The sequence below is a fragment of the Centropristis striata genome, chromosome 5 (assembly GCF_030273125.1).
Source record: "Centropristis striata isolate RG_2023a ecotype Rhode Island chromosome 5, C.striata_1.0, whole genome shotgun sequence".
In the NCBI taxonomy this organism is placed as follows: domain Eukaryota; kingdom Metazoa; phylum Chordata; class Actinopteri; order Perciformes; family Serranidae; genus Centropristis; species Centropristis striata.
Window position 1 is genome coordinate 22,184,259 of NC_081521.1, and position 13,572 is coordinate 22,197,830.

Consider the following 13,572-nt stretch of genomic DNA (forward strand, 5'->3'; position numbering starts at 1 on the left):
TTCTCGACACAAACTTGGCTATGAGTCAGATTTTTGTTCTTCTTTTTTTTTTACTATTTATACACAAAAACAGAATAAAAAATAACAAATAATAAAACTAAAAAACATTATTTTTGCATGTAAATTAAAAAAATAGTAATAGTATTCATTGTAGAAAGGAAAATTCTACTTTTAAAAAATGGTCTAGAAACATAAATGTCACACTGTGTGTAAGCCCCTTAGATTGCAATTTTAATTAGTTTCCTCTGCTTGTCTACATATTATATATTAATAAAGTTATTACTGTAAATAAAACATGCTCAGTGTATTTTCAATAAATAGAGAGACTAAAATAAAATTCGTTACAATCTCAAGTTAAATGTAAATATTTTGAGTTGTGCTAATGTGAAACATTGAAAGTGTATGCCACTAGAATTTTATTTTGAAATGTATCCGGAAGTCCTATGTTTTTACTTTGGCTCATATCGATTTAGCACATACTCAGGAGCCCAAAGCTAGCCAGCTAGCCTGAAGGAGGCTAGTATTTCTCCTTCTCACAAAATAGGGTCGACAATAAGCTGTTTCACAGATTATTGGTGTAAATATACCACTCGTGTTTTCAGTAGACCTTTGGGATTGACTTCTGTTGTGGAAAGACGGAAGCGGTATAAAATAGCTAAATATACCGGCTGTGCCAGCAAACTGTAGCTGGCTAACGGCAGCTATTGGCTCCGAGAGTACAGCAAGTGAGGCGGCTGGCCAGGCAACCATTACTGTAGAAGACCGGCTGTCGAGCTACCTGTGTCAGTCAGCTGCCATAATAGGTAAGATGGCTTAAGTTTGTTACGTACTGTCTCTTTACCATAGAGCGGGTCAAGACTTTATATTCCTTTGTAGCCTCCAGCGGTTAATCTTGTTCTGCGCCTTGTCAACGTTAATACACAACAAGACAGCTAACGTTAGTTCATATTTAAAGTTAGCAGGTTAGCTAGCTGGTATCTGCAACTAGCAGTTACTTCTCTCTGAATGTTTATGTCATAGTGTCGGAATATTGTCACAATGCTGCGTCTTTCTCATCCTGACTTGACAAGTTTGGGCACTGCTTCAGCATTACAAAACTATAATAACGATTTAATCCGAAGAAGAGCTTTTAATAGTGTTTTAAAACTGTAAATATGGCTGACATTTTACTCCCGAAATAAGGACACTTATCAGTTGAGAACGTGGTATTCTTGAAGCTGATTGGCTCTCGGGTGGATCAGTCAAATTTTCCTGAAAGCTGATTGGATGGGCCCGTTGTGTTGTGGCTAGCGCTGGTTATAGTTGCTAACAGTTTGAGATAATGTCGAGAATAATCTACAGATATGTTTTCTTTATTGGCTGTTTGTCTGTTAACAGTGAAGAATGATCCTCAAGTTGACAACTGACCAGCTGTCAATATATTAGACTATGCATTTGGCTATTAAGGTTTTGCGAGTTGAGGTGTGTGTGAAGGAATGTTTACACTACAGTTAGTGACAGCCCTGTCTAATAACACAATGCAGTAAAATGCAACGCACGACAGAAAAGCTTTGAACTACTACATATGTCAAAAGGTTCAAAGCATGCTAGACCTGTTTAGGCCTTAGATTTATTGCGTTAAAGCAAATGAATAACATTTTCTTACAACCCTGATTCAAAGAAGTTGTGACAGTGTCCAAAATGAAAATGGACAAGAGTGTGATGGAAAAAAATTCAATTCAAAACTATATAAGTACAATATATTTCATGTTCAAACTGTCAAACGTTTTTATTTTGTAAATATACACCTTGAAATCAGAATGTGATACATTCCCTTTTTCTTTTCTTTTTATGTTTAACAAAGTGTCCCTACCTTTTGAAATCGGGTTGTCCTGTGATTTTTTAATTCTACTGTAGCACCATCAAATGCTTATTCTTGTACAAAATTTGTTTGTACATTGATTCATATTTTATTTCCTTTCAAACCAACAGGAGGTAAAGTGTGATTGGTGGCCCATGAGGAAGCCACGTCGAAAAGGCCAGGTGGCCGCAGGAGGTGGGAATGATGTCAGGAAGTCTAATGGGACAGTCAGCGGGCGTGGGGGTGCCCGCCAACGATCCCCATCCCCCTATAGCCTCAAAGCATCTCCAAACAGAGAAACTCTGTCTTACTCCCAGGCCCAGAAGGTAGTAGAGGTGGAACTGGATGGTAGGCTTCACCGCATTTCTATTCTGGAGCCCTTGGAGGTCATCACTGAAGATGAGATGATGGCTCAGGACATTAGTGAGTGTAATAGCAACAAGGAGAACAGTGAGCAGTCATCATCTCCCGCCAGCAGTGCCCAAACAGTCCGCAAACCCGTCACACCCCGAGGCCGCAGGAAAGACTCCAAAATTCCTCCTGTCAAGTCACCACCACCTTCCAAGAACCACTGCCCCAATTCTCATTTACAAACGCCTGAAAAGTTAAATGCATCACACCATCAGCACATGACCCTACCTGAACCTACATTTCATGTGCTAGAAACCTTCACACCGGTCGAGGCACCTCCTCTGCCTACAGCATATTACCGTTACATTGAACGATTAGCTGAGGACCAGGAAGCTGAGGCAGAATATGACATGGATGACGAGGACACAGCCTGGCTGGAGATGGTCAATGCTGGCCGGATGTCAGAAGGTTACTCTGTTGTCACACCAGACACCTTTGAGCTGCTGATTGACCGGTTGGAGGAGGAGGCGTACCGGGAAGCCCGCAGCCGGGCACCCTCTCAGAGTGCTATTGACGACGATGCCTTCTGCTGCGTGTGCCTGGATGATGAGTGCCTCAACAGCAACGTCATCCTCTTCTGCGACTCCTGCAATCTGGCTGTGCATCAGGAATGTTACGGTGTGCCCTATATCCCCGAGGGCCAGTGGCTGTGCCGCTGCTGCCTGCAGTCTGCTCAGAAACCTGTTGACTGTGTTCTGTGTCCAAACCGTGGCGGCGCTTTCAAACAAACAAGTGATGGCCGCTGGGCCCATGTGGTCTGTGCTATCTGGATCCCTGAAGTATGCTTTGCCAACACAGTGTTTCTGGAACCAGTGGAAGGGGTCAATAACATCCCCCCGGCACGCTGGAAACTGACCTGCTACCTGTGCAAGAAGAAGGGTCGTGGTGCATCAATTCAGTGCCACAAGGCCAACTGTTACACAGCATTTCATGTCACATGTGCTCAGCGTGCTGGCCTGTTTATGAAGATTGATCCTGTGCGAGAGACAAACGTTAACGGAACCACGTTTTCTGTAAAGAAGACAGCATTCTGTGAGGCCCATTCACCACCCGGACAAGAGGCCGTCTCAGATGAGGAGAGTGAAGGGAGAGTGGTGGGCAGCAGAGGGAGGGCTAGTAGAGGACGGAGTGCCTACAAAGAGGGCCCTACAACACCGAAAAAAGGCAGGAAGTCTGAAGATGATGCCAAGACAGATAAAAAGAAAGGAAAGAAGAACACGGAGTCCACTGCACAACAGACTTCTTCACCACAAGTGACAGTGCCCCAGATACCCACAAGCAGGTTCGATTGTCTTATTTTGAATACAGTAACATTCTTTGTTGTTCAACAAATATTAAACACCAAGTTTTAGATGTTTGGCTTTACTAGCCAGTCTAAGTAAGAGTAAAACTGCTTGAAATGGTTTTAAACTGTAGATATCTGAAGTGATGACAGTTTTGTTGACAGTAAGACCAACCTGCATCTCTGTTGTACAGGCTGAACATCATCTGTAAAGGAATCCTCTTTCAGAGGAAAAACCAGTTCATGCAGCGGCTGCATAACTACTGGCTACTGAAGCGTCAGTCAAGGAATGGTGTGCCGCTGGTCCGGCGTCTGCACTCTAACGTCCAATCCCAAAGGAATACTGAACAGGTCAGAGGAGGAAACAGTACTTACATTTTAGCACTCTGACATTTTTTTGTGGTGGTTTTCAATAAATGTATTTCATTATTGTCCTAGCAAACAATTTCTAAAATTCATAGATTGCCTCTAAATACATTTCTGATCTAGTGTTTTTTACAACGGAAAAAAAAATGTTGTTGTCCTTTGTAGCCTGAAGTGGACGAGAAGGTTTCCGCTGCAAGAGAAGCACTGAGATATTGGCAGAAGTTGCGGCATGATCTTGAAAAAGCCAGGCTGTTGGTGGAACTCATCCGCAAGAGGGAGAAACTCAAACGAGAACAGGTAACATACACGGATGAATCTCACATACTCACAGGCATGGAAGGCCAGCATTTATTTTCTGAATTTATTTATTTTATTAGTTAATCCATCACCCTTTGAAAGAATGTGGTTCAGTGTTTAGAATACAGCATTTCAAAGCTAAACTTTTGATGATCTAAATTAAATTTTAAAGTGATCACCAATGTAGTCTAAAGTTCTGTTCTCAGATGTTTGGATGGTCACACATTTCTTTGGCTGTCCTATGGAGAGCATAAGAGATTTTCTCCATTCGACAACCATCATCATAGTATACGATATTCCATAATAGTAATTATTATTATTATTACTATTGTTTACTATTACCCTTTAAAGGCATGAAAACGAAATGACATTTCTGGTTGAAAAAATGTTTTATAATAATTGAAACCATTTTTAACGGAAGTATGCATAAAAAGCCTCTATTTGGAAATACAATTATTAAGTTAGGAGGCAAAAATGCAACAAGACCTTTTGAAAAAGTAATCTCGCTGCATCTGTTACCATAGAAAAGCACATGTACATATTTTGATAATCATCAATGTTCATACCATGTATACCATAAAACTGGGACAACGCTACAACCCTACACATGATACTATCTCCTCACCCCAACTGAATGGCAAAACAGGTGGCTGCTATCAATGAATGGAGCTGTGTTACAGAGAGAGAAAAACACTTTAAAAAAGAAAGAAGGAAAAGGCCATCAAATAAACAGATGATGTACTGGATTGGACATGATACTCTTGTTGGCTGTGTACATGTTGAAATATTTAGATTTTATTACAATTTAAAAAAAAAAAATGCTTCTTGTCTCTTTAGCCTTTGGTCTGTAAAAAGTTGTGTCTGAAATATTTATGGGTGCAGTGTCCACATATAGTGACATCACATGCATATCCTCTGATCACTGCAGGTCAAAGTTCACCAGGAAGCTCTTGAGATGCAGTTGACACCAATGTTGATGCTGCTCCGTTCCACACTCGACCAACTACAGGAGAAGGACACAGCCCAGATCTTTGCAGAGCCAGTCAACATTAAAGAGGTCAGACATTTCACTATCACAGCACCATTTTCCAGGGACCAGATGTATGCAAACAGGTTGCACAGTGTTGTGTTTTTCAACTGTCATGTTACCTAACAGAAATACTTGGGCTCTCCAAGATAATGTAAAGAACCTAAAGGTTTATGTTTTTATCACCAGTTTCAATTATTACAACTTATTTTCTGAGAAAACTTGTTTTTGGTATGGTAGACAGCTGTAAATACTGCATTACCCATGAGCCTTGGCTTCATCAGAGGGGTTGCATTGCACATCCAGAAAAAAATCATCATTGCAATTGCAAAAAAGACATGACTCCATAGTTGCTGAATTCACCCAGTATATGATAAGTAATTTAAACTGCAGATTGAAGGAGATTTCTCAGCAGCATAATCATTAGACCCTGTCTGCAGTTAGAGGTGCCCATGCTATGAATTTAAGGCTAAGTAATGGGATATTCACTGATTCACTGAGTTATGTTCTATCTGTCAATATGTGTCCATTCTCCTCATTAACTTCGGGAGTTTTTGTCTTGTCCTCAGGTCCCAGACTACCTGGAGTTCATCAGCCAGCCCATGGACTTTTCCACTATGCGCTCTAAGCTGGAGAGTCATGCTTATCGCTCAGTGGCTGATCTGGAGACTGACTTCAACCTGATGGTGTCCAACTGCCTCCTCTACAATAACAAGGACACGGTCTTCCACCGGGTAGCGCTGCGTCTTAGAGACTTAGGGGGAGCCATACTGCGCCATGCTCAACGCCAAGCCACAAACACCGGCCTGGACCTGAACACTGGCATGCACCTCTCAGAGTCACCCAAAAAACGAGACTTTTACAGCTGCACCTGGGAGGATGGTAAGTCACAGTGGGGGTACTCGACAGGAAATGGGGGTTGTGGGGTTTGGGGGTCCTCCACCATGAAAAATTGTTGTTATTTCACTAAAAACTATACATTTACCTACATTTACATTTACATTAGGACAGAGAATCAGTATAATAATACAAAAGGCTCTTTTTCAGTTTCAAGTGAGAGGAGTTAAGGTCAATACTACTGCCTTCTTCAATGATGATTAATGATAGCATACTGGTGTGGCCACCAGTTAGTCCCTGTTGCATGTCTTACTTTCCATGTTGGATTTCTGTTAAGGTTTCAGGCTGTTGTTTCTATTTAGTGGAGTATGACATTTTGTTCTGGGAAGTGATGAGTTTGAATGAGTTATGTAATTTGGCAAGCAAGGTCAAATTTTGATAACAGTTTCAAATTTCTCACAGAATGTGTTTGTGAATGAGTTGTATCAATGGAGTGGTTTCTCAGACTCTACTTATGTGCTACTAGTTAATCATGCCTTGTATTGGAGTTGTGTAACTTCAAGAAATTACAGTATACTGTGTCTGTAGACAGTGTACATAGTAGGGATGGGAATAATTATTCAATGATTGATTAATGGTCGTCAAGAATTTGGTCGATCACGTGGAATTTTTAATCGATTTTTGGATTTTTTAGTTTTAAAGTTATCTATGACTGCGTATCAGAACTCGCTGAAACACGGCAGAGCGTTCAGTTCTGTGGCTGCATGTCAATAAGCCAATGAGCTGAGAATTTAATTGGATAAAGCTACAGTTTGCAAACTGAAAGTTGCAATAACAATTATAAAACCACACAGAAATACAAGAGTATTAATTTGAAACTAGCTTACTGTATCAAACCGTGCTAGCATGAATTCGAGAAATGCAAGATCACTGTGAAAATTAACCTCATGCCTCTTCGGGGGCTAAAACATAAAACATTAAACTCCTTCACGTACAGTGTAACCTCACTTGAGTTAGTTTTACGATCGACAGGAAGTCTCTTTTCGTCCTTTCAAAATAAGATTGTCCATTATCAAAAACAGGCTTTTGCATAGTATTGTATATATGTCTTTTATTTTGCCTATGTATGCATGCAGCGATTAATCGATTTATTGATCGTTAAAGTTATAGATGCTCAAGTTGGCAGGTTTCTTCCAAGCGCCCATCCCTATTACATAGATGTGATAAGTGCTGCATAACTTCCGTTCTGGCAGTACTGATTATGGAGTTTGTTCATGATCAGTTAATTTGACTGCTAGCCTCACTCCTTGCTGACGTGTCCAGTTGACAGTGTGCTGGATCCGGACAACCGGCTTCATATGTCAGTGGAGGAACAGCTAAAGGAGCTGTTGGAAAAGATGGACTTTGTCAGCTCCATGAGATGCAGCGGCGCCCGAACTCGACGTATCCGTCTGCTTCGCCGTGAGATCAACACCATCCGCTACAGGCAGGGCCAACACCCCCGCAACAGCCGTCACAACGGACACCTGAAGGATGATGATGAGGACGAGGACGATGAGGAAGATGACGAGAAAGACGCCAAGCCAGACAACGGCCTTTCGTCTTCAGACAAAGGTGGGTGACGAAAATCACTGGCGTCTCAACAGTATGAAATTGGCAATGCATGAACCTTTACAAGCCTCTTTTTTTCAATGAGACCAGTTGTGAACATGAGCTAACGGAACATTGTCCTCAGGTAATTGAGCCAGGGTCCCCCCCACGCACCAACCCCAACCACCCCACTGTCTCCAGTCTAGTAAGTAGGGGCCCACAGAGTCTCGTTAGCCATGGCTGCCTCACAACTCCTCTCTCCCAGTGCACTCTATGTCTGCACCTCTTCTATACATCACTCTCATGGACTCACCACTCTCCATTGGCCACGTACAGTCATGCCATGTCATCCCACTTCTGACTACAGGCTAGTACAGTCAAACAGTCTCTTGCTACCATAGAGGAGTGCAGCAGGACACCTGTGATTTGTGTCAGTTGAGTCATAAAATTCTGCCATGTTACCATGTTGCTGGTGTACAGTTGTGAGAGCAAAGTTATTTATTCACTCGTCTTGATAAGGTCTTCCATATCTACAGAATACCTCAACTCCCTTTGGGCTGTGGTTACACTCTTAGAATTCAAATGTAAACCATTCTGAAGTGACACCATTTTCCAGTGTGAATACTACACCACCACATCAAACTACATACTAAATGGACATTCACATTCATTTGACATAAACACTAAGTGGAATTGAGTTTAATGTTTTTCCTCTTATCTTCCAGAAGACCTCAAATCCACTTCGCCCCCGACACTGGAACCTACAGGGCCGGCCCCTCCTCCAAGGCATGGGGACCCACCTCTGGAGCCTCCCACCCTGCGGCCAATCACAGGGGAGCCCCTGACCTCCAGCTGGCCCTGCAAACGCCTAAAGATGGACGGTGACCTCTCAGACAGCACCACAGAGAACATTAATTGCACTAAAGCACAGGAGCGGCCGGTGTCGCCGCCACCTATTTTGCACAGCGAAGGACAGTCGATAGCTAATGGCCTGCCAGAGCTCAGCGCCCCACCACGGCCCGTCACTGGGGGTGTTGGACGACGAACCTCTGTATTGTTCAAAAAGGCAAAAAATGGAGCTAAGCTGTTCAGAGAGAGAGACAATCCTTTGCTGAACGGGAAGGGGCAGCAGGACTGCAATACAAGCAATGCCTCAACAGCACCCAACTCCACAGCCAGTACCCCATCCTCCACACCTTTATCCACTCCATCCAAGACCCCACAGAAGAGCCCTGGACCCCCCGCCCTCCATGAACAATGTACCCCCAGTCGAGACATGTGCTCAGATAGTGAGCTGGAGAAGACACCAAATCATACACTGGAAAGTGGTGAGAAGCTTTACTATGTTACGGATAATAGTTTAAGACTGAGTCCTCACTAATAGGTTTTTTTAAAGGGTATGACAATCTCTATCCACACAAACACTTTATCTGCTTTATCTGCTAACCCCTGAAAGACAAGCAGTAACCTCCACAGCTGAAAAATGAAGCCAAAAGCTGCAATTCCTTGAGTGGCCACTGGATGCTGTCTCAAAAAACACTTTTGGTCAGAAATATTTCCCATGAAAGCTTTTGAAGGGGATACATTTTTTGTACCTCAACTATTCAGATTTTATTCTAGCTCCACCCCATTAATTTTGGCTGTTCAGAAACCTATAGGTGGCGTCACGGACACTCATCATTGTTTTCAAGTCCCATTTTGACCCAGACAGACTTAAAAACAGTCCCAGGGTTTTTAAACTAAAACAGGGTCAGCAGCGTTTTCAAAAGTGTCAGTTTTTGCGCTTTGGAAACACAGGAGTTGTGTGGGCACTAGGTGTGAACCTAGAAAAATCTGCAGTTTAAAACAAAAACTTGTTAGTGTGGTTGTGGCCAAAGATCCCACACTCAGGGTGATGTAGACTACTCTTGGGACTGCAGACAATCACTAGGATGTGATCACATAGGATGCTTGTTAGAATGTGCTGACCTTACATTTGTAATTAGCGAGCAGTTAACATGTCTCATATAATGACAATGTGAAGGGATGTATATGACTTGTTATAGTTTCCCACTAAGTAATGATAAATGCAGCTACATTCCTGCATTCAGAATGCACCAGTCATCCCTCTTCAAGAGATAAAAGAGCCTTTAGCTTTAAACTTATCCCTATCAATTTTTATTATCTGTTTAACACGTCCTCTTGTTCTCTCTCTATATTTTGAGGAAACAAAGCGAGCTACCTGATAGGAACTTGTTTTTGTCAACCGCAGTCTACCAAATCAACAAAACAAACAATTCCCTTCGACCCTGCATTCACCATTATCTGTGATTATTGTGTGCTGTACTGATAGCACTGTACTGTGGTGTTGTTTTCATAGTCAATGTGGGATAAGACTGAAGATTTCTATGCTTAGATGTGCCCCTTTTCTTGTCTAGTTTTTCATCTGGTCTTATAAGATTGTTCTGACATTTCTCTCATGTGTTTTCAGGACTAACCAACGGCTTCACCAAGCACAAAGACTGCGGGTCCGACTCTGAGTACAGCCCTTGTCCAGTCCTGCACAAAGAAATGTAAGGCGTGCTGTATCTGTTGTCAGCAGTTGTTTGGTTATAATAGCCATTGACAATACTGTGACATCACAATGTACTATCTTACAGCAGCTCACCACCCAAAAGAAGCCTCGGGAAACCAGCTCTTTCCAAAGTTCCCTTTCTGGAGATCATCAATGGAGACTCGGACTACACTGGTATGTTATGTTGTTGTTCACCTAAATTCATTTCTTCAACTGAAGAAGTTCTTGGTTGACTAACACTCCCAAAGTTGTCGATTTGTGAATTAGTTGATTTAATCGACAGATCTGTAAATCTTCCACGAAGAATCATACAAGTGTACTTAAGTTTCTTGGAAATAAGTCCTTCAACATAGCAAAATCATTAAACAATCAAAATTATACAGAAACGATAAATTAGTTGACTAATTATCTCAGAGGGGGTGGCCCTGATACTATTGTATGTCATTTCCCCGCCCCACCCTCCACCCTTTTGCTTTAAAAAGTATAACACTATAACCTCATTCAGAATATGTTTGCGTTCCTTCATTTTCTTATTCATAAAATGATATCACCTTCTGCTGCTGTTTTGCAGGAAACGGCAGCCAAACGTCTGAGGATGGGACAGAGCTGGAGCCTCTAGATCTGGTGTGGGCCAAGTGTCGGGGATATCCCTCCTACCCTGCTCTGGTAATCCCTTTTTCTATCTAATATTACTGAATATATACCATCAAATATAAGCTGTCAACTGCTTTGTGAAACGTGGTAAATTCCTAAGAACTGAGTGAGTTGTGAAATGTTTGTTTGATAAGTTGATCAATGAAACCAATGAAAGGTCTTCATCTGTTTACTACCTCCATTGATGATTTATTGAATTGGAGTTCTACTAAGAAAACTGAGAAATATTATATGCAGCTTCAATTTAAAAAACCCATTTTAAGAAATTCAAATATTTGAGTTTAACAGTGATATGACCAAATCTAGAGTAAACCTGAATCTGGACCAAAGAAGAGCAGTGTGAGAGTGCAGTACCAGAAAGAGTCCCAAATTTACTGTGAGACTGACTGTGTGTTTGTTCCAGGTCATCGACCCAGAGATGCCCGAGGAGGGCCTGCTGCACAACGGGGTGCCCATCCCTGTCCCACCCAAAGACGTCCTCTGTCTGGGGGAGCAGAGGCAGGAGGAGACCAACGAGAGGCTCTACCTGGTGCTCTTCTTTGACAACAAGCGGACATGGTGAGGGTCAAACACACACGTCCTAATGTACTGCACTGCTCTGGAGCAGGTGTGCAGAGAGGATTATAACTACTAGATGAGATGAGATAAGACAGATATGACTTTATTTATCCTGCAGTGGGGAAATTTAGTAATTTAGTTGTCACGGCAGCTCAAGATGCAGACATAGATATAGAAGAAAGAATATAAAAAGTAAGACATATACACACATTCTATATACATAATATACATACATTTCTGCTATTTCGCATTTATTATTAATATACATTTTTTGCATTTGATTTCCTGAGAGTACTTTACATTTTACACATATTGCACATTGGACAAAATATATTTCAGCATGTTAAATAACTTGTTGCATGTAGTAGTATGAGCATTAATGAATAAATATATTTAAATATATGCAGAGATATACACAGTATAAGTGGTATATGACATATTTTTATAGGAAATTATACAGAAGGCCTAATATAGACCTAATGTGGTCGGATGTAAACAGAGATAGTCCAAATAAACCAATCAAATCAAATCAATTTTATTTATATAGCCCCAAATCACAGATTTGTCTCAAAGGGCTTCACAGTAAAGTCGCCTGGTGGAACAAACGGTGCTGCTGTACAAAACTACTAGGCCAAGCTTTAAAAACAAGTTATTTTGCCTGTTCATTTGTAAAAACCTGACTTTTCATTTGTCAATACAATTATTCTAATTTCATGTATTGCAGTTGTATGTATATGTGTACAATTATCACACAAATGTAATGGTGGAAATCATGCAAACAGGTCTCAAGCTGTGAAAGTGGTCCTCATCAGTCTGTGTCTTCTTTGGTACTTTAGGCAATGGCTCCCACGTGACAAGGTGACACCCTTGGGTGCGGACGACACCGCAGACAAGCTGCGTATAATGGAGGCCCGCAAGTCCAACATCCGCAAGTCTGTCCAGGTGGCGTACGACCGCGCCATGATCCACCAGAGCAGGGTCAGCCACAGCCAAGGCTTTGTGGCCTCCAACTACCTGTAGGGGGCGACAGTGAGCCTTGTGTGCACCCACAGTCAGCCACTATGCATTTCTCTTTGGTCTTAAAGCAGCAGCAGGTGGTCAGAGTCCGATCGCAAGCTGAATTTGTATTCACACTGTGGTCTGAAGAGGTTTGCTGCACAGCACAGAGTCCTGGACTGTAGTTCAGTACCAAACCACTAGTGTCTGACACACAGAGCAGTGGTGTTTGCCTTCGTGTCGATCCAGACGTGAACGAAGTCTGTGGTCTGTGTGTAAGCGTTAAATCCCTGCCAGGGGTGTGTCGAGGTACCTCCCTACCTGGAGCTGTGTGTCTGGATCAAATGTAAAAGAATTCCCCTCTATTTTGTATCATGCTACTGCCAAGGAATCAAATTGTCAGAAAAGAGATTTGACATATTTATATGAAACGGAGAAGACGTATGAATGGATCACTGCCATCTTTTATACAATAGCTTTTTACATTTTAATCTTTTACAAAGACACTTGTATATTATAAAGGCACACTTTGTGTACATATGTATGTGTATTATCAAAACCCAATTTAATTTAATGTTGCTGTTTTTAAAATGCGTATTTCAATCAACCCACAAGGGGCAAAGCGAGGCTGTGTATATTTGTGGAGATTAAATAATTCCTGACTTGCTGCAGTGTATTTAGCTTGTCTTTGATGTAATTTCATTGTGCTGTGTGTGTGCGCGCTTGTGTGTACATTCAGAGCATACAACACAATGAGCCATTGTTCTTTATATTTGAATTCTCTTTTTGATACAGAGAGAAATAATTTATTTATGGAAGACGTATAGAAATAAAGTTATATTGGTTAAAGTTGAGAATTAAATCTTATTTAAATTAAATGGAGTGAGGTTTTAAAAACATGCAGCCAACATTTTAACAGATGAGTTTGAATGTCTGGTTTCAATGTCGATGATTTTAGTCCAACCGCCATCATTCACTGTTGACCCCCAGAAGATTCTATTTATTGTCCAGAGCCCCATTTTATTAAATGGAAAATACACCTTTATAAGCTTGTACTACCTGCATATTTTACCTGCTCACCAAATATTTTGTCTGAACCAGTATTTCCACATTTTTTGGGAAATAAATGCTCTATTAAAAATACCTTTTGGGATACTTAA

At 41.5% G+C, this 13,572-nt stretch overlaps 1 protein-coding gene across 3 annotated transcripts; it reads left to right on the forward strand.

The window, feature by feature from the left end:
• Positions 1 to 434: 434 nt before the first annotated feature.
• On the forward strand, positions 435 to 13,572 carry brpf3b (bromodomain and PHD finger containing, 3b). 3 transcript variants are annotated; one of them, XM_059333594.1, is made up of 13 exons: positions 435 to 803; positions 1,972 to 3,533; positions 3,728 to 3,884; positions 4,065 to 4,196; positions 5,125 to 5,253; positions 5,793 to 6,105; positions 7,384 to 7,674; positions 8,376 to 8,978; positions 10,121 to 10,202; positions 10,290 to 10,378; positions 10,776 to 10,870; positions 11,262 to 11,416; positions 12,253 to 13,572. In XM_059333594.1, the coding sequence occupies exons 2-13, from the start codon at positions 1,996 to 1,998 to the stop codon at positions 12,434 to 12,436; spliced, it is 3,768 nt and encodes a 1,255-aa protein (XP_059189577.1). In that variant the 5' UTR covers positions 435 to 803; positions 1,972 to 1,995; the 3' UTR covers positions 12,437 to 13,572. The 3 variants fall into 3 exon arrangements, with proteins under 3 accessions (XP_059189577.1, XP_059189578.1, XP_059189579.1); XM_059333595.1 differs by having other exon boundaries at positions 10,293 to 10,378; XM_059333596.1 differs by having other exon boundaries at positions 8,379 to 8,978.